Below are 22,809 nucleotides of genomic sequence, written 5' to 3'. Positions count from 1 at the left end.
AGATTGACCCTACATTCCATTATTTTTTTTCACCAACTTTTCTTTATAATATTTCTTAAAACACGTGCCCAATTTAAGCGGAACTCCTAAGAGCATCTCCAATGGCAGCTAGCGGACCGGCTAGCCGATTCCCGGCGCTGGCCGGTCCGCTCGCCGAACCATTGGAGTCAGCTAGCGCCAAATCGGCGAACGGACGCCGATTCTCGGGCGCTGGCCGATCCGCTCGCCAGTCGGCTGGCCCCCATTGTAGGCGGGCGATCGGCGAGCGATCGGCCAACACTTTTTTTTAAATTTTCGAAACACTGTATATACGCGATTTGCACGTCATTTTCATTCGCACCGCTTGTTTTAACGAGTTTTCTCTCTCAATTTCTGTACAAGAGCAACAACATGAAATGAATAACGCGGGTGGTGGTAGTGGTGGGGATGCTGAGAAGTACGAATGGCAAATGAACGAAGAGTTGGAGACCTATACGTCCCGCGAGATAAACCGGTTGCTTCAAAGGGCCTTGCAGCCGGCGGTATCTCAACCTCGACCCGTTGTCCACCGACGAGCAGTGATTGATCGGGATCACGTAGCTGCACATCAGCGGCTATATGAAGACTACTTTGCGGAGGAGCCGCGGTTTGGGGCGTCTCTTTTCAGACGGCGTTTTAGGATGCGTAGGGCAGTGTTTATGCGTATCGTTGATGGTTTGGAGCGTCGATATTTGTATTTCCGGTTCAGGTACGATGCGGCTGGCAGACCCGGCCACACACCTATATAAAAGTGCACTGCGACAATCAGGCAGTTGGCCTACGGAGGTGCGGCAGACATGTGGGACGAGTACCTCCACATCGGTGAGACGACTGCCCTGGATTGTCTAAAGTATTTCTGTCAGGGCGTCATTGAAATATTCCGTGATCAGTATCTTCGAAGCCCTACCCCTGAAGAGTGCCAGGATCTGATGCAGATGCACGGGGAGAAGCATGGGTTCCCCGGGATGTTGGGCAACATAGATTGTATGCATTGGGAGTGGAAGAACTGCCCCGCTGCCTGGAAAGGGTTATACACGACCGGCTACAAGGGAAAGAATCCCACGATGATCCTCGAGGCCGTAGCTGATTACCGGCTGTGGATTTGACATGCATATTTTGGGGTAGCCGGGTCGAACAACGACCTCAACGTCCTCAACTCGTCGCCCATTTTCAACGAGCAGTGCCAGGGCATCAGTCCGGCAATCAGTTTTATTGCCAACGGGAACCAGCATGATATGAGCTACTACTTGGCGGATGGGATATACCCTAGGTGGCCCGTCTTTGTGAAGACGATCAGATGCGCATCATATGAGAGGAAGACCTACTTTGCGGAACGGCAGGAGTCGGCGCGCAAGGACGTGGAGCGCGCATTTGGTGTGCTCCAGTCTCGATGGGCGGCAATTAGGGGTCCAACGCGTTTGTGGTATGTCGACTGCATTGCTGATATAATGTACGCCTGTATTATCCTGCACAACATGATTGTCGAAGATGAAGGTGTACAACTGACTAGTTGGGCCAATGACGATGCTAATGAAGCCGGCCCAAGCCACGACGTGGCCGCCCCAACGTACAAGGGGGGTACTTCACGATGAAGTCAGCCGCCTCAAGGCACATGCCGACATGTGCCAAATGGATGCTCATATTCGACTCCAAAAGGATTTAATTGAAGAGTTGTGGGCGCGGAGGACTGCACGTCGTTAGATTTTTTTAAATTAATGTAATTTTTAATTAATGTACTTTTTTTAAATTTAAATATTATTATTGAATTTTCCCGTATCTGTGTCGTAAATTTAATTCCGTATTTTGTGTGATTGTTAATTATTTGTTTTTTATAATTTTGTTTATTGTGACTAGCTTATTGCTAGCCTATTGCTTGTCCAGTTGCTTGTCCTGATGATGTGATAGGAGGAGTTTTTAGTGCTGATGATGTGGCATGAGGAGTTGTGGCTAGCCTATGGCTGGCCTATGGCTAGCCTAAAACCATTGGAGATGCTCTAATGGATTACCATCTAGATTTATTCAAAACCCATACATAACATAATCAGGGGCGGACACACGTACAAAGAGGGTAGGGCTGGAGCCCTTACCCATTTTTTTTTATTTTCTACTTTTAAAATTTTTAAAATTTAAAAAAATTATGTTAAGCCCTTACCAAAATAATGCTACTGAAGAACAAATTATTTTGGATGCATAACTGTATGGGGCTGAAAATTAAAGAAAGGAAAAGTTAAAATCTACAGAAGAAAATGTAACAATTGCGTTGGAGAAGCATAAGGAAGAAGAAGAAGAGTATTTTCATAAATAAATAAATATAAAAGTAAAAGTCACATGGACCCCACTTTAAATACTTTAAATGTTTGACAGGTTCGTAACGTATAAAAAAGAGGGTATTCTAAAAGTGTTGTTTCTTTTTTAAAGTTGAACACGTTTTTGTATTAAATTTTAGTAAAAAGGAGTTTACATTTTAATTGGCCCACAACCCCAAACGTTTTTAAGATTTTAAAAATTAAAAAGGAGAAACAGAAGGGTTTCATTTTGAAGTTTACAGAGGCGGCAAAATAGAAACAACACCATTTTGTAAAAGTGGGGTTTGAGTCTTTGAAACTTTAGAGAAATTAATATTCAAATTCTTCACAAATTGTGAGGTGAGGAGTTTATTAAAGTTGTTAATTTTATATTCTATTTCTTGTTTTTGTAAAATTTTGATAGAATAGTTGCAAGCTAAAAAAGTTATAACAATGGTTAGTTGCAAGCTAATATTTGTGATTGTCGTATAGAATACAGTTTATATTAGTGAGTGTTGATAGCATCTATATCTTATGGAGTTATGTATATAAACTAATATTGTACTTCTCTCGTTTTTGCTTAGATTGACCGTAGAGGATGGAACGCTTCTTTAAAAAAAAGCGTCGGGATGTATTTTCTTCTCCAAGTGAACCCATTGTTGAAGCAATGGAAAATTAGCCCCGAAGAGAAGTTGGGTTGAACTTGAATGATATTATTGGTGATCCGGGAAAACGCAAGCCAATTGAAGAGTTCGATGTTTCAATTCGAGATAGAGTACGAAGAGAGTACTTGAATATGGGCCCTTGTCAACCAATTGGACATAAGTATGAAAAAAAGAAATATGGTAATCAAGAAAGAAGTTTTCAAGATATTTGGTTTAAAGGTATACATGGTTAGAGTATAGTGTATCAAAGGATGCAACTTTTTGCTTTTGGTGCTACCTTTTCAAGAAATCAGATAAAGGGGGTCGACAATCAGATGATGCTTTTACAAAGACAGGTTGTAGCAACTGGAAAAATGCATTAGAAAGAGTCAATTATCATGTTGGAGGCGTGAATAGTTGTCATAATAATGCTAGAATTCAGTTCGAAGCTTTTCAAGATCAAAGGAACAGTGTGGCAAGTATATTACGGTCAAATACCCGTGAGATGGAAGTTGCATATCGCATTCGGTTGACAGTCTCATTGAATGTGACTCGGTTTCTCTTAAAGCAAGGATTATCTTTTCGTGGACATGATGAGTCAAGTAGTTCTTCAAATCGAGGTAATTTTATTGAGTTGCTTCTATGGTTTAGTGAACTTAACGATTATGTATCCAAGACTTTGTTTGCAAATGCTCCTGCTAACAATCAAATGAATTCACCACGAATTCAAAAGGAATTAGCAAACGCTTGTGCTTCAGAGGTTACACTTGCCATAGTTAATGATATTGGAGATAAAGTTTTCACTCTTTTGGTTGATGAGGCTCGAGACGTTTCAATGAAGGAGCAGATGGGAATAGTTTTAAGATATGTGAATAACGAAGGATATGTGATTGAGTGATTTATTGGAATCGTGCATGTAACTGACACTTCCTCTCATACTTTGAAATGTGCTATTGATGATTTATTGGTGAAGCATAATTTATCTCTATCTAAAGTGAGAGGGCAAGGATACAATGGAGCTTCTAATATGAAGAGTGAGTTTAATGGATTGAAATCCTTAATATTGCAAGAAAATTCATATGCCATGTATATTCATTGTTTCTCTCATCAACTCCAATTAATTATTGTTGCGGTTGCCAAGGGTATTAGAGTTGTGAAGGATGTTTTTAGCCATGATTGTGAATATGGTCGGAGCATCTTGTAAGAGAAAAGACCAACTTAGGCAGTTGCAACATGACAGATTAGTTGAACAACTTAATGACGGAGAAGTCATAAGTGGAAGAGGTAAAAATCAAGAAACTAGTTTGGTAAGGCCTGGAGACACTCGTTGGGGCTCACATTACTTTACATTGCTTCGTCTATGCTCTATGTGGTCTTCGGTTGAGAAAGTGTTGGAAGTTGTACGTGACGATGCTACTCTCCGTGATAACAGAAGTACCATTGAAGGATTGATTGAAAGGATGGATAACTATGAGTTTGTTTTCACTTTGCATTTGATGAAACATTTATTGGGAATAACCAATGAATTATCCATTGCCTTGCAAAAGAAAGATCAAAATATTATTCAAGCCATATCATTGATCCAAAGTGTGAAACACCAGTTGCAAAGTTTTAGAGAGAATGGATGAGAAGACATACATGATCAAGCAACAAAGTTTTGTGAATTGCATAATATTTCACAAGTTGATATGGATGAAATTATACCACGCCGTGGTTATAAGAAGTATGGAGCAGAGTTGATCACGAATTTGCATCATTATCGTGTAGAGATTTTTAATCAGGTATTATAATATTCCTATTCATGTCTTATATATATATATATATATATTTATAGGGATGTATTCATTTCCTTTTTATATCTTTTGTTCTTTGTTCTTTTTAATCTCAGCCCCACGATTTTGTCATCCGACGGTTAGATTGGTGCCACGTGTCATTTAATAATGCAGATTTTCAGTTGAATAATGCACACCGACTAATAATGCACCATTATAGTGTAATAATGCAGATCATCTGGACCGTTGATGAATGAGATCTAACGGCCCATATTAAGAAGAATAAAGGATCTAAGGGATGAATAGGAGAATAACGCTCCCCTTTATATATATATATATTTATCATAATTTATGTTATTGTGGTTGCAATGTCAAGGTGGTAGATTTAACTATACAAGAGATGGATAATAGATTTTCTGAAGCTAGCACCGAGTTGCTAGGATGCATATCATGTCTTGATCCAAGAAATTCTTTCTCTCGATTCAATAATGATCAAGTAATCCGTCTTGCTACTTTATATCACGAGGACTTCTCTGCAATTGATTGTTCAAGGCTTCCACTTCAACTTAGTAATTTTATTGCTAATGTACGATGTGATCCTCAATTTGCTACCTTAAGCAACTTAGGAGACGTTGCTACGGAAATGGTCAAAAGTGGTAAGCATTTGGTTTTTCCGTTGGTTTATCGGATTATGGAGTTGGCATTGGTTTTACCTGTTGCTACTAGGGCTGGCAAATCGTGCGGATTGGGTCGTTATCGGGTCAACCTGATAATGACCCAACCCAATAAGGCCTAACCTGAACCCGACCTGTTAAAGAAACTGTAAATCCGAACACGAACCCGACCTGCTACCTTCAAATCCGAACACGACCCGCACCCGACACGAACCCGTTATCGACACGATATAATATGGGTTGACACGACACGATAACAACCCGAACCTGATATTACACGATTAAAACCTAATATTACACGATTAAACCTTAATTTTTAACCTAATTTACACAATTAAAATTCGTTTTATACTATTTAAACCTTATTTATAAGAAATTAAAAAATTAAAGTAATATATATTTTTTTAAATAATAATAAAAATAATAATATTATTTCTTAATAGGTTACCTGTATCCGACCCGCATCCGACCCGAACCCAACCCAAAATTATCGAGTTCTTAATGGGTCAACCCGATAAGGACACAGATCCAATAAGACTTGACCCAACCCAATAATTTCGTACGGATTCGTGTCAGATTATCGTGTCGTGTCGAAAATTGACAGCCCTAGTTGCTACTGCTTCTGTTGAGAGAGCATTTTCTGCAATGAAGACTATCAAGACCGACTTGCGAAATCGGATGGGAGGTGAGTGGATGAATGATAGTTTAATTGTGTACATTGAGAAGGACCTGTTTTCAACGATTGATAATGAAATTTTTTTGCAACGTTTTCAATCGATGAGAACGCGTAGAATTAAGTTACCATCGCTTTAGACGTAAAACCGCAACTATGACATGTTATTTTTATTAGATATATTTTGGACTACTTCGTATTAAATATATATGCATTTTATAGTTTTTGCGGTTTTTATATTGCATAATTATATATATATATATATATATATATAGAGTAGTGATCAATGTCGAACCCTTCTTAAAAACCGAACTAGAGACCAAATCTCATCCACCCATTAATCACATCTAATGGTTATTAATAATCAAATATTATCTAATTTTTTATTGATAAAAGGGTAATTTTGGAAGATCAAATCTCTCTTCCTCCATCCTTCCTTCATCTCACTGATGCCTTCCCTTTGCGACGCCGCTGTTGTCTCGGAGAAGGTCTCACTGCCGCTGCTGTTGGCGTTCAGTCGCCATTGCTGTTGGAGAAGGTCTTTGATTATATACTCATTTTCCGAGAGGTGGAGAACTGGAAATCCGGTGCTGCTGCAGTTGATCGCGAAGGCTGGGAAGCCGCAGTAGGATTGCTATCTTTGTTGAGATGGAAGGAAAAATGGGTAGCTTATGTTGGGACCGTTGCCACAACTCGCCGGCGCGCAAGCTTCGTATCTGTAGTCTGCTCCATAGCAGATTTTGGAGGAGAAGATGATGATGATAAGAGATAATATGCAGGGAGAGAAAGTGTGGATGTTGTCTATATTCATGTCTAAATTCTTGTTATAAAAGTGAACGTCTGCCTTCAATTTTTAACTACGTGTTTGCCAAATAATCCAGCCGCACCAAATTGACTAAATCACTCCTTCATTTGACTAAATCACTATTTCATTTCATTTTATTCTATTCTATTACTTCATTTGACTAAAAATACTACTTGGGAGAATTCTTCAAAAAAGAAATGCATATATTGCTTGATTCAGGCTAGAGAAGCTTCAAGAACAATTTATCGTCATCCGGTTTGATTTTGAAGTATTTCTGGTGGAAATCGTCGCTGGAAGGAATTTTGGGGAGTGGAGAAGAACAGTTGGAGAACTGGGTTGTATGTATAGTTTGCGAAGAATTAATATTGTAATGAACTAAATAACGCACTTGATGAAGTTATAACCTCAAATAATGAAGTGATATGAACATAATTGTATTATATGCATAGTTTGTTAAGAATTATAATTTTAATGAACTAAATAACGCACTTTATGGAGGAATAACATCAAGTAATGAAGTAATATGAATTGAACCGTGCTGTATGCAAAGCTTGCAAAAAATTATATTTGTAATGAACTAAATAACGTACTTGATGAAGTTATAACCACATATAGTGAAGTAATTAACCACTGAAATGAAGTATCAAAACTACTGGAATGAAGTAACAAATTACAAACAAATAAATGTATCATTATATTGTCAAAAAACAAATAAATGAAGTAATAAATTACAAACTAATAGATGAAGTGATGAAACTATCTGAATTTAGTAATAGCTTGGTTAAATGAAGTATTATATAATGAATGAATAATATTAGAAATGAAAAGAACCAAATGACTATTAATATTGACGTATAACATATTGTGCTAATAAATTGAAAAATACCAGTGTAGAAATTATTTCGAGTAGGTATTACTTCATTTTAGTAGGTGTTTACTTCATTGCAATAGGTTTATTACTTCAATCTAGTACGTAATAAATTGAAAATGAATATATTTTTACTTCATTCTAGTACGTTTATACTTCATTCAAGTATGTGTATTACTTCATTCCATCCATTACGTAATAAATTGGAAATGCAGTAGTATAGGCTAATAATGAACAACATTAGAAAGCGTGGTACTTTATTCAATGCTCATAACAAATGTATGTCGAATACAAAATTTGATCTACTAAAATGATCATATCTTCTTTAAATATGCTGCAACCATTTTCTCAACATCAATTTCAATGTGTTTGCTTTCCTCTTCGTAATACGCTACTGTAACAATTTTGTTGTTGAAGCTTTCGTGGCTGTTTTCGGATATCATCAACGCCGAACAATATTTAGCCCTCAAGCTCTGAAGCACACCCGAACTTGATTTCTTCAAGCCACAATTCCAGCAACCTTCTCGTTCACCCTTGTATGTTTCCATATGCCGCATTAGAAATACTCCACAATCTTCAACGTTATCAACTGTCCTCCATGGCATTTTCAATCTTTGCATTTTGGAGTTGGACACGATCTTACAATAAGCGTGTAGACCATTCTTGGTGAGGCAGTGACAAAAGTATGATCTCTGCATGTACAAAACAAATACATGTCATTTATAGTTGTGTGTATTCATATGTATGTGCTATAAAATTCAATCATAAGAGAAGAATACGAACCAATGTTTCTAGAATGTGACCATAATTTATTGTGAGGTCATTGTCATCCCCGTTTGCAGAATTGTCTATTACAGCAATAGCATTTCTCTTGAAGCAAAAACAAACAACATAATAATGCTGATTTGCACATATGGGGAACAAGACCTATTAAATGAAGTAAAGCAACATGAATGAAGTAATAAAGTATACGAATGAAGTACTATGAACAATATGAAAAATGAAGTAACAGACAACATGATTGAAGTAATATAGTGTACGAATGAAGTAACATGCAACATGAATGAAGTAATAAAGTGTACGAATGAAGTACTATGAACAATCTGAAAAATGAAGTAACAGGCAACATGATTGAAGTAATATAGTGTACGAATGGAGTAACATGCAACATGAATAAAGTAATAAAGTGTACGAATGAAGTACTATGAACAATCTGAAAAATGAAGTAACAGGCAACATGATGAAGACATAAATCAGACTTGAAGTAATACTAATGATGCTTGTACCGTGTTCACATTTTCCTATTTGAAATATGGTATTTCCTTCACCTCTCTGTCGAAGTTGTTACAGAAGTTTGCAATAACTGTGTTGACATCCATGGATTGAGGCTTTGTCACAATGGTGTACAACTACATCCATGGATTGAGCCTATGTTACTTCATTATTAATTGTTATTACTTCAATTTTAGAGTCACTTACTTCATTATAATGTTTTATTACTTCATTCCATTCATAAACCTACTGTTTAAACAAAGCATTTATATTACTTCATCATCATAATTTATTACTTCATCTTATCAATTTACTACTTCATTAAAAAGAATATGTAGTTCATATTAATGTCGAAAGAACACAGCAGTTTAGATTAATCCAAAAATCCTAAAACTATGCAATACAAGAAATAGGTAGTTCATAATTAGAGTCTGTTACTTCATTATAATGTATTATTACTTCATTTTACAAATTTATTACTTCACTAAATAGAATATGTAGTTAATTTGAATTCAGTTAATATGCAGTTAACTTTTATCTTTGGAACCAGGGATTTCAGTAGGGATTTAAGGAGAACTACTTGGATTCTTCCTAGTTGGAGAGGAAGTTTTACATATACATAACAAACACATAATTAATACACAACATATCATCCACTTAGTTCACTTAGAATACTATGTTACTTCATTATTGAGTGTTATTACTTCAATTTTAGAGTCACTTACTTCATTATAATGTTTTATTACTTCAGTTCAGTCATAAACCCTACTGCTTAAACATAACATTTATATTACTTCATCATCATAATTTATTACTTCATCTTATCAATTTACTACTTCATTAAAAAGAATATGTAGTTCATATTAATGTCGAAAGAACACAACAGTTTAGATTAATCCAAAAATCCTAAAACTATGCAATACATGAAATAGGTAGTTCATAATTAGAGTATGTTACTTCATTATAGTGTTTTATTACTTCATTTTACAAATTTAAATCCTAGGTTTTACCTTCTGGATCTGGAATTTTGTTTCCAGGATCTGCGTCGAGCTTGTGAGTTGCTTGTTTGACCGTCTTTGATTTAGCCAGATGCTTGCGAGTATATTGTTGTGCTATTTTGACAAAAATCAGAATCAAAGTTAGGAATTAGATGAAGTAAATTAAGTGTAAGATCTTTGAAAAGCTTTAAAGTTGTATTACCTTCACCAGAAGTTCGGCCGGAACGCAACTGGCAGCCAGAATTTTCCGTCGAAGATTTTCGAGTATCAACCATTTTGAAGAGGAAGTTGTGGAGTCGATTTTGGCAGAGAAGCAGCGTTTGAACGTCGATTTGCAGTAGACATGAGAGTCGATTTGGAGTAGAAGATGAGCGTCGCTTTGTAGAAGAAGATTCGTCGCTTTGTTGTAGAAAATTCGTCAATTAGTAGAAGTATTCTTCGATTTGACGAAGAAAAGAACGGGAGAGATGATAAAGAAGAGGAGCGGCGTGAATGAGGAGAAGCAGGGGTGATTTTTTTACCCTAGATGTAATTTGACCGAAATACCCCTAATTTGAAGTATATTGCTTATATAATGAAGTAGCGAAATTTATGAGACATGGTTTAATCTCATCCCTTAAAATCTAGATCTAAGTGCCCTAATTTGGTCTCTAGTTCGGTCTTTAAGACTAGATTTGTGAATAATGGAACTATATATATATATATTATGTTTGATCATGAAAAAATATATAGTGAAGTCCAGCCCTTACAGTCAATTTTTTCTGCGTCCACCCCTGAACGTAATAGAAGGAAACTTTGGGTCTTGACTCTTGAAGCTTATATTTGTTGTGCCCTTGGAAGCTTATTAAGACTAGCTAATTCTATTTTTGTCTCTATCAGCTTATATATATATATATATATATATATATATATGTTAGTGATCAAGATATAACTAATCTTAAGTGTATAACTAGAGAACAAATCTCAGCCACACATCTTAATGGAACAAATATTATTTATTTTAATAATACAAAATAGGCCAAGGGTATATTTGGTAATTACATTATGAAATTTAAAATCACATAAGTGGTTTCATTTCCTTACAGATTTTCAAATTTCATTCCAAATCTCCTTCCAAATTTGCCGAGGGAGTCGCCGCCTTGTTGCTTGATGAGGTTTAGGGTTTAGGTGAAGATTCTGTGGGCCTGCTGGACGGAGGTCTTTATGAATTCGTTTACGAGTTGGGAGATGAGGAGGCCGATGGTGAAAAGAACATGCTCTGGAGCTCGCGGCGGAAGATGAAGTGGGAGACGAAGCCGTCGAAGCTGATGAAGGTGGGGACAAGGGAAATCCATGCCAGGAAATGCCCACTGGCGTCGTCTCTCCCTCCGATTCCGTGGCCTCCCTTTTTTCTCTTCCCCGATCCAGAGAAATACCACCACGACAGGCCGAATCCTAGTAGCAGCGAAGCAGCGGCGCCGAAAACGCCCGCGGCAGAGATCATCGTCGGTCTCATCGGGGTATCTCCAGTCGAAGAAATACAATCGCAAGTAGTAATATGGATGTGTTTTGTTATCATTATAGTTAGTCATCATTGTTGGTTACAATTTGGTTGTGAAGGTTAACAATGATGGTATAGCGAACTACTAACTCTGAACAAATTACTTAATTGCATTGAAGTAGAGAAATATTGAGCATGGAAATTATAGATTGTGAAAGGGAAAAAATGGAGTGTTACAGTTTCAAAATATTCGTATGCAAGCAATTCAACTTAATCATTGCGATTGGGAATTTACGTATGTAGTTGAAGAAGATAATATGTTTGTGATTACAGACGATGATGTAATTTGGGGATTTGATGGTATTGAACCAAAATCATTTTTAAGTAACGGATCAATCTGTTTGATAATTTAGATGATTAGCACTGTGCACTTTCAAAGGTTCATTGGATTATGTATAGATAGCCATAACCTTATGGCTATTGATAAATATTAAGAAAACACATCAGTATATAAGCATGATTTTACTTCACTCATGTTAACAAAACACATCACTCTTAGCATGATTTTACTTCACTCTTGTTTACAAAACACATCACTCTTAGCATGATTTTACTTCACTCTTGTTAACAAAACACATCACTCTTATTCTGATTTTACTTCACTCTTGTTTACAAAACACATCACTCTTATTCTGATTTTACTTCACTCTTGTTTACAAAACACATCACTCTTATTCTGATTTTACTTCACTCTTGTTTACAAAACACATCACTCTTATTGTGATTTTACTTCACTCTTGTTTATAAAACACATCACTCTTATTGTGATTTTACTTCACTCTTGTTTACAAAGCACATCACTTTTATTCTAATTTTACTTCACTCTTGTTTACAAAACACATCACTCTTAGCATTATTTTACTTCACTGTTGTTTACAAAACACATCACTCTTACCATTATTTTACTTCACTGTTGTTTACAAAACACATCACTATTAGCATTATTTTACTTCACTGTTGTTTACAAAACACATAACTTTTAGCATTATTTGTACAAGTCTTTTGATTCATTTGACTGAATTGCAATCTCATAAATCCTAAAGTAGCTACTGGAAGTATGGTATCGATGGTGATTTTGGTAATCAGGTGCTCCTTGCAACAAACATTTGTTACTTAATCCATGATTATAGTGATCAAATAAGAAAGAAACACATCATGGCATGCATACTCGACCTGCTCCCACGTGAGATCCTCATCCTCCCAGTCGCTCCTTCCCACAGCATTATCCTTCCCCATCCCGTAAATCCCCAAAACCTCATCCGCCAGTTCCCCCATCGACGCCCCCAGCCGGCACCCCCTCAGCTCGTGCGCCGGCTCCCGCACATCCACAAGCTCCCCCACCTCGAGCGCATTAGCATCGCCGCATCGCTGTGGTTCCACAGCCCCACCAGGATCACGTCGGGGTCGAAGAGGAAGCGGCAGAGCACGGCGGGGGGCGTGGTACAGCTGGAAGATGAGGCAGTTGGGCAGCACGCAGAGCTGGAGCGTGGCGGCGCGGGCGGGGACCCACCACAGGACGCCTAGCCCCACCACGAGAGAGGAGTTGCGGCGGTGGGAGCGGTAGCGGTGACAGTGGTGCCGACGTGGTGAGAGTCGCAAGGGATGGTGTAGATCTCCGTCATAGTGTGTTACTGCTACTGCTATCCATTTTTTTGACAGTGGTGGTAATCTAATTTTTTCTGTGCAATGACCATTATACCCTGCCTTGTTATTGTGAAGTAAATTTGTGATAGATGGAACTAATTTTTCTTTTAAATTTAAAAATCACATGTATTAATACTAGCCCTTGATTTTCTTGATCTTGTAGCTGTGATTTGTTCTCTAGTTATGTGCTTAATGAGCACTTGCCCTAGATCACTACTATATATATATATATATAGGGTAGTGATCTATGGCAAACACTCCTTAAGCAAATAACTAGAGAACAAATCATAGCCACAAGATCAAAAAAACCAAGGGCTAATATTAATTTTCGAATTTAATGAGATATTAGCTCCCTCAATCACAAATTAACTCCATATTAACAAGTCAGGGGTATTTTGGTCATTGCACAGCGAATTAAATCCAATTTTGAAAATTGAATTCAAACCGTGTCGCGTCTTCTTCTCTTCTTCTCTCTTCTCCTCTTCTCGTCGCAGTTGGCGGTGTCGCAGAAGAGAGTTTTGGTGGCGACAATGGCGGTTTCCGAAACCGTCTTCGCTCTCATCGGTAGCTCAGCCGCGCAGGAAGGTCCCGCACCGGCGCTGGCTTCCGTCGCTCGCCGTCGCCGTCGCCGTAGCCGTAGCTTCGTTCGTCGTCGGCGCGGCGCTCATGACCTGAGTTTTTATTTTCCTTTCTAGGCTATGGCGGAGTATGTATATAATATATATTGATTTGCGGTGTTTGGGGGTTTGGATCAGTTGAATTGCTGTGTTTGGGGTTTTTGAAATTCTTTTTCGGTTTGTAATATTCATTCGACATTTTTATGTGTGACTTCTAACAGTGTGTATCACACTATTAGATATTCATACTGTGCATTTGATGTTAATTAGGATAAGTAGTATAAAATTGCCATTTTCTCCAAATCATATTGCCCGTAAGTTCTTACCAATTTTGATGTTATTATTATATTGATTTCATTACTTATTTTGTTGTTGTTGTTTATACTATAAGAGTGATGTGTTTTGTAAACAAGAGTGAAGTAAAATCACAATAAGAGTGATGTGTTTTGTAAACAAGAGTGAAGTAAAGTCATGCTACGAGTGATGTGTTTTGTGAACAAGACTGAAGTAAAAATCTGAGTAAGAGTGATGTGTTTTGTGAATAAGAGTGAAGTAAAATCTGAGTAAGAGTGATGTGTTTTGTTAATAAGAGTGAAGTAAAATCTGAGTAAGAGTGATGTGTTTTGTAAACAAGAGTGAAGTAAAATCTGAGTAAGAGTGATGTGTTTTGTGAATAAGAGTGAAGTAAAATCTGAGTAAGAGTGATGTGTTTTGTAAACAAGAGTGAAGTAAAATCTGAGTAAGAGTGATGTGTTTTGTGAACAAGAGTGAAGTAAAACCTGAGTAAGAGTGATGTGTTTTATGAACAAGAGTGAAGTAAAACCTGAGTTAGAGTGATGTGTTTTGTGAACAAGAGTGAAGTAAAATCTGAGTAAGAGTGATGTGTTTTGTGAACAAGAGTGAAGTAAAATCTGAGTAAGAGTGATGTGTTTTGTGAACAAGAGTGAAGTAAAATCTGAGTAAGAGTGATGTGTTTTGTAAACAAGAGTGATTTGTGTAGCCCACAAATAAAATGATTACATATAGTACTCTTCACGTTACGGTGAAATGAAATCTAACTTCCATGTCTCAATTTATTTATTTCCAATTATTTCAATTCTTTTGTACTCCATATATTTTTTCACCTTTTCTTTTAGGTGTCCAACGACCGTCCTGGTATTTTGCTTAGTGTTTCATCTGAAAATATTAACAACATTCTCAAATAGAATATCAAATTAAATCAATCCCAATTTAAATTTTATTTAAAAGAAATTAATCGTATTTTCAATTCGACTTAAGTAATTAATCTCCGATAACAACTAAACCACCCGTTCCACTAAAAAATTTCAACACCCTGATAGGATAAACCTCCTCGTATCACACCCCCACCCCCCCAAAAAAAGATTAAAATCTCAAATAAAACATAATTAATCAAGAAAAGGTTCTGATTTCATTTTCTGTTCAAGTAGTGCATCTAGACATAAAATGCAAATAAATTCGTTGCGTTATTGTTAATCTGGCCACTTTGCTTTCTCCACACAGACAGAGAGAGAAATTATATTATAATCTGATAAGAGTGTAGCAAAGTGCATGCCTTGCCTGCTATATGGTGGGGCCAGCCTGCCTAGTGGTTATAACTCATAGCGAGCGAGAGAAAAAAACCATTCAAGAAAACATCAGTGAAACCGAGTGAAGTAAAATCTGAGTAAGAGTGATGTGTTTTGTGAATAAGAGTGAAGTAAAATCTGAGTAAGAGTGATGTGTTTTGTGAATAAGAGTGAAGTAAAATCAGAATAAGAGTGATGTGTTTTGTAAACAAGAGTGAAGTAAAATCAGAATAAGAGTGATGTGTTTTGTAAACAAGAGTGAAGTAAAATCATGCTAAAAGTGATGTGCTTTGTAAACAAGAGTGAAGTAAAATCAGAATAAGAGTGATGTGTTTTTTAAACAAGAGTGAAGTAAAATCACGTTAAGAGTGATGTGTTTTGTAAACAAGAGTGAAGTAAAATCATACTAAGAGTGATGTGTTTTGTAAACAAGAGTGAAGTAAAATCATGCTAAGAGTGTTGTGTTTTGTAAACAAGAGTGAAGTACAATCATGCTAAGAGTGATGTGTTTTGTAAACAAGAGTGAAGTAAAATCATGCTAAGAGTGATGTATTTTGTTACCGGGTTAAAGACATTGAAAAATGCCGTTCAAGGATGTAATTGAACGCACATCGTGTATCACAAATTCAATTTGACAATCACTCCAACAGTTCACCTCTGTTTCTTGAAACACAATTTTTTATTTAAAATTTTCTGAAATCATACCATATACATATCACACTAACATATTTCCATTCTTTGGAGAAAATTCATATGCTTTTTTTTAATGTAAGAAACTACTACTATGAATCAACATCCAGCCGCACCGAATCCCAGCTTCCCTCCGGCGACATCATACACCACTTCAAATGTCAATTGCTGTGTGTTTCCGAAGATTCCGGTGTCTGTGGCGTCTCCGTTTCCGGCGAAAGCAAGGCACGCCACCGTGGAGCAAACCGATATCAGTATCCCCGACGGGATGAGGTCGATCTTCACTCCGCCGCTGAATGCGAACGACACGGTGGGGATTGTGACGGTCGTGTAGTTGGAGAAGTCGAAGCTCGTGTCCAAGATGGAGTACGCCGGCGCCGCCGGGTAATTCTTCATCCCGTCGCCGGAGAGGAAGTGGAGTCGTGCTCCGTCACCTCCTTTGAGAGAGAGCATAGTGTGTCTACGAGAATGGTGTGTGTATATGCAGGAATGGTGTGTGTGTTTGATTTCCCAAAATGTCCCTATGCAATTTGTATGAGTTAAAAATGTATGCTTATTTTAGTCATTGGATTAAGATAATGTGTGGCTGAGATTTGCTCTCTAGTTATACATTTAAGATTAGTTATACCTTGATCACTACCCTATATTAGTGATCTATGGCAAACACCCCTTAACCAAATAACTAGAGAACAAATAATAGCCACAAGATCAAAAAAATGAAGGGCTAATATTAATTTTTGAATGTAATGAGATTTGAGCTCCCTCAATCATAAATTTACTCCAAAAAAACAAGTCAGGGGTATTATTGTCATTGAACATCGAATTAAATCCAAAATCATGTTAGGTGCGTGAATTGATTTCATTTGTAAACCGCCGCATCTCGTCGTCTTCTCTTCTCCTCTCTGTTTAGTATCGTAAAAGCGTCGATTAAACTGCATTCGCCGTCGCCGTCGCCGATTAAACCGCATTCAAGTCGTCAACATCATCTACTGCTTCGTCAAACAAATGACTACAAATCATAATTTGATATTCGGAGACCACCGGAACCGGCGAGACCACTTCGAGTTTCTGTGTTGTCTTCGGAGATAGTTTTGGAGCTGCTTTCCTTTTTCTGCGCCTGCACGACCTTCGACATCGTCTTGATTTATACAATTGAGTTGTTTCCGAAGTCAGTGAGAAACTCGGCGGCGCTGCTAGTGGCGGAGGGGAGGAAGAACGTGTTTTTGTCTTATGGCGTGTTTGGGGGTGGCGATGTTTGTGATGTGCTTGCCGGAGACGAGGAGGAGGAGCACCGCTAATGGTGATGGAGTGTATTGTATTTGAATCATTTATTGCCGTGTTTTCTGGTTTATTTTTTAATTTTACTATTGTGATGAAATATTAGTATTATAAAGTGACAAGTGAATGTAAACACGTCGTTGCACCGTTTCATCTTGTTGCATATATTTATTTTTGTAAATTTGAATGATAAATTTATTAATAAGAGTGATGTGTTTTGTAAACAAGAGTGAATAAAATCATGCTAAGAGTGATGTGTTTTGTAAACAAGAGTGAAGTAAAATCATAATACGAGTGATGTGTTTTGTAAACAAGAGTGAAGTAAAATCATGCTAAGAGTGATGTGTTTTGTAAACAAGAGTGAAGTAAAATGAGAATAAGAGTGAAGTAAAATCAGAATAAGAGTGATGTGTTTTGTAAACAAGAGTGAAGTAAAATCATAATAAGAGTGATGTGTTTTGTGTACAAGAGTGAAGTAAAATCCGAATAAGAGTGAAGTGCTTTGTGAACAAGAGTGAAGTAAAATCCGAATAAGAGTGAAGTGTTTTGTAAACAAGAGTGAAGTAAAATCCGAATAAGAGTGATGTGTTTTGTGAACAAGAGTGAAGTAAAATCAGAATAAGAGTGATGTGATTTGTGAACAAGAGTGAAGTAAAATCCGAATAAGAGTGAAGTGCTTTGTGAACAAGAGTGAAGTAAAATCCGAATAAGAGTGAAGTGTTTTGTGAACAAGAGTGAAGTAAAATCCGAATAAGAGTGATGTGTTTTATGAACAAGAGTGAAGTAAAATCAGAATAAGAGTGATGTGTTTTGTGAACAAGATTGAAGTAAAATCACAGTAAGAGTGATGTGTTTTGTGAACAAGAGTGAAGTAAAATCACAGTAAGGGTGATGTGTTTTGTGAACAAGAGTGAAGTAAAATCAGAGTAAGAGTGATGTGTTTTGTGAACAAGAGTGAAGTAAAATCAGAGTAAGAGTGATGTGTTTTGTGAACAAGAGTGAAGTAAAATCAGAATAAGAGTGATGTGTTTAATGAACAAGAGTGAAGTAAAATCAGAATAAGAGTGATGTGTTTTGTGAACAAGAGTGAAGTAAAATCATACTAAGAGTGATGTGTTTTGTAAACAAGAGTGAAGTAAAATCATACTAAGAGTGATGTGTTTTGTAAACAACAGTGAAGTAAAATCATTCTTATAGTGATGTGTTTTATTTAAAATGGTACTACTATGAATTGGTGGAACTGATTCCCGCATGTATACAACCAATCTAAGTACATTGATTAGAATTTAGAATTGATTGAATTCGTATCAGACTACCAAACAATTACATATTAATGCATAAAAAACACAAACCAAAAAGAGAAACACAAAAAAGAAAAAGGCACCATTCCAAGCTACTAACAAAACCCTCCCCAAAAGTAAACCTCAATTCCAATTCAACAATCAATCCATGGCGAACTCCTCCGCCGGAGCTCCCCCGCTGCTGGAGCTTTCCAATTTCACGGCGCTGCTGCTCCGCCTCATGAGCAAGCGCCGCACTTGGGCCTGCCTCTTCGTCTCCGTCTATTTCAAATTCAAAAGTGAATCCACCACATGTTTCCTTCTTCCTACGCATTACATCCAACGGCATCTGAGCATTAGAACCTTCGATGTTTGCTTTCATGTCACGAGCACACTTTTCAACATCCAATATCATCCAATACAATAACAAATTGCATGGGATAATTCTCCGGTAACTGATTCAATTTTGAGAAATTACAGAGAGATAATTCAAATTGTACTTAATCATCCGCCTGTAATTGTTTGAATTTTAAGAAATTTTAGAGTGCGTGTGTGTGTGTGTGTGAGAGAGAGTTACGGAGAGATTCCGAGCACAGAGGGAGCATTGAATAGAAACCCCATTTTTGAAATTGGAGTTGGAAATTTGAAGGAGCCGGATGAAGTTGAATTTAGTTTCCAAAAATACCCTTATTAATTACTTTTTGTATAAAACATGTAAAAATAGCTAAGCCATAGGATTAATTTGGAGTATTAAGATGTGTGGCTGAGATTTGTTCTCTAGTTATACACTTAAAATTAGTTATATCTTGATCACTCCCCTATATATATATATACTAAAAGTTGCGACCCATCCATGTCCTATGCATTCCAGTATGGGCTCCCAATCGACAATTATGCACGGTCTTATTTGTTTCATATAATTAACTATGACTATGCCAAAGATGTTTCATGTGAATTGATTCAGAAAACATATGCAGTAACTAATTGTTATGGTGTAGATTGAATAAAATAGGAATGGCTTAGGTCACACGAAACCAAAACCGGCTTTAAAATCATATGTCATGGTCCAATCTATTCCACAGTCGTTTCGTGCAGATTCGTTTCTCTAAACATGTACAAGGGGAGAGGTTGGATTGCAACCACTCCATGCAAATGTTACTAAATCAAAAAATAAAAAAAATAAACCAAGACTGCTAAATTGGGAATTTGAGAAGAGTGAGTTCTAGGAATGGCAAGACAGTTTTTCAGATATGTCAGTAGCTAGTCAAATCAAATTGGAATCACACTAAAAAATAATGTTATACAGTTATAAGACCATCCACAATAGCAATAGCCCAGCAATAACTTAGCCATAGCCTAACCACAAACTCCTCCTGCCACATCATCAATACTAAAAATCCTCCTGCCACATCATCAATACTAAAAATCCTCCTGCCACATCATAAATAGCCAAGCCGTAGTCTAGCCACATCATAAATAGCCCAACCACATCAATAGCCACCTCCCTCAAAATTATATAAAACAAATAATTAACAATCACACAAAATACGGAATTTAATTTACGAGACATATACGAGAAAATTCAATAATATTATTAAAATTTAAAAAGGACATTAATTAAAAAAAATACATAATTAACAAAAAAAACTACTGCCGTGCAGTCCTCCGCGCCCATAACTCTTCAATTAAATCCTTTTGGAGTCGAATATGAGCCTTCGTTTGGCGCATGTCGGCATGTGCTTGGAGGCGGCCGTCTTCATCGTGAGGTACCCCACTCCGTACGTTGGGGGCGGCCACGCCGTGGCTTGGACCGGCTTCATTATCATCGTTGGCCCAATCAGTCAGTTGTACACCTTCATCTTCGACAATCATGTTGTGCATGATTATACATGCGTACATTATATCAGCAATGCAGTCGACATGCCACAAACGCGTTGGCCCCTTGACTGCCGCCCATCGAGAATGGAACACACCAAATGCTCGCTCCACGTCCTTGCGCGCCGACTCCTGTCGTGCCGCAAAGTAGGCCTTCCTCTCATCTGATGCGCATCGGATCGTCTTCACAAAGACGGGCCACCTAGGGTATATCCCATCCGCCAAGTAGTAGCCCATATCATGCCGGTTGCCGTTGGCGACAAAACTGATGGCCGGACCGACACCCTGGCACTGCTCGTTGAAAAGTGGCGATGAGTTGAGAACGTTGAGGTCGTTGTTCGAACCGGCTATCCCAAAATACGCATGCCAAATCCACAGCCGGTAGTCAGCTAGGCCTCGAGGATCATCGTGGGATTCTTTCCCTTGTAGCCGGTCCTGTAGAACCCCTTCCAGGAAGCGGGACAGTTCTTCCACTCCCAATGCATACAATCTATGCTGCCTAACATTCCCGGGAACCCATGCTTCTCCCCGTGCATCTGCATCAGATCCTGGCAGTCTTCGGGGGTAGGGCTTCGAAGGTACTGATCACTGAATACTTCAATCACGCCCTGACAGAAATACTTCATACATTCTAGGGCAGTCGTCTAACCGATGTGGAGGTACTCGTCCCACATGTCTGCCGCGCCTCCGTAGGCCAATTGCCGGATTGCCGTAGTGCACTTTTGAATAGGTGTGTGGCCGGGTCTGCCAGACGCATCGTGCCTGAAGCGGAAATACAGATATCGTTGCTACAAATCGTTAACAATACGCATAAACAGGGACTTGCTCATCCTAAAACGGCGCCTGAAAAGGTTGGCGTTGAACCGCGGCTCCTGTGCGAAGTAGTCTTCGTATAGGTGCTGATGTGCAGCTACGTGATCACGATCAATTACCGCTCGGCGGTGTACCACTGGGCGAGGTCGAGGTACCGCCGGCTGCAAGGCCCTCTGCATCCATTGATCAATCTCACGGTTCGTATAGGCCTCTAACGCTTCGTTCATTAAACGCTCGTACTCCTCAGCATCCCCACCACTACTACCACCGGCGTTACTCATTTCTAGGTGTTGATCTTGTACAGAAATTAAGATAGAGAGAGTACTCGTTAAAACAAGTGGTGCGAATGAAAATGACGTGTAAAGCGCGTATATATAGTGTTTCAAAAAAAAAATCGCGCTAGGCGGTGCGCTAGGCTATCCGGACGCTGCAATAGCACCGAGCGGATCGCCCAGCTCACCGCCTAGCGCCACGGAACCGCCGAGCGCTAGGCGGTTTTTAAATCCGGAAATGGCTAGGCGGTTGCAATAGACCGCCTAGCGCCGGCGCTCGGCTAGGCGGTGCGCTAGGCGCTATTGTGGATGCTCTAATAATGATGGGAGATTAACACACCTACAAACTCGTTTGACTGTCTATGCCTAAACTGTCTGGTCTGCTTTGGTATGTAGTAATTCCATTGGGTGTATCACTGAAAATAATATTCACGAAAATGGATTACCAAAATTTACTGTCTGGATTTGGAGATGAGTATAGCAGTGGGCAACCCCCTTTGCACAGAAGGTTAGGATTAATTATATGTCAAGTTTTGGAGATTGGAGTCATACAAAATTAAATTATTGCCGTACACTTTTGCTGCTGCGATTTTAAAAAAAAAAATTCTTTCCCAACTGACTCATCTTCAATTTTTCCATTTATGACACTGGTATTTGTCTATCAACCCTCCATTATTATTTGGACTCATTTGAAAGCAACAAAATGAGATGGGACCTTCAAAATTGTTTATTAGCTATTCTTTTCTAGGGTTACATTACAATTTATAAACATTGATGGTATATACTCCATCCATTCCTTCATAGTTGAGTCATTTTTCCATTTCGGGAAGTTCCTTCACAGTTGAGTCATTTCCATATATGATAACTTTTTTTTTCTCTTACTTTACTCTCTCTTACTTTATTCTCTATACTTTATTCGCTTTATACTTTATTCTCTCTACCTTTTCATTTCTCTTATTTTTTTTATCTATTTATTTAACTCAACCAACATTCATTTCTAAAACTGTGTGCTGAAAAGTTTCGCCACAACTTTGAAAAAACAGAGGAAGTACTAAAATACAATCCTTCAAAATTTGTGACAAACTTTACTGTTGTACTACTAATTATTTTCTTATAAATTATTTTTATCAAGTGAGACTGCTTTGGTGTTCGACTATTCATTTTGAAAAACTCAATATATCACTGAAGTACTACTAGTACTCCTT

General features: G+C 37.8%; 1 protein-coding gene across 1 annotated transcript; it reads left to right on the top strand.

Annotated features, from left to right (window-relative positions):
- The first annotated feature begins 3,145 nt into the window (after positions 1–3,145).
- On the top strand, positions 3,146–3,845 carry LOC121777962 (zinc finger MYM-type protein 1-like). The gene is made up of 2 exons (XM_042175344.1): positions 3,146–3,187; positions 3,255–3,845. Exons 1-2 carry the CDS (start codon positions 3,146–3,148, stop codon positions 3,843–3,845), a joined length of 633 nt encoding a protein of 210 aa, XP_042031278.1.
- Positions 3,846–22,809: the final 18,964 nt, after the last annotated feature.

This window comes from Salvia splendens, chromosome 1 (assembly GCF_004379255.2).
Source record: "Salvia splendens isolate huo1 chromosome 1, SspV2, whole genome shotgun sequence".
NCBI classification, from domain to species: domain Eukaryota; kingdom Viridiplantae; phylum Streptophyta; class Magnoliopsida; order Lamiales; family Lamiaceae; genus Salvia; species Salvia splendens.
This window is presented reverse-complemented; position numbering and strand designations above follow the sequence as displayed.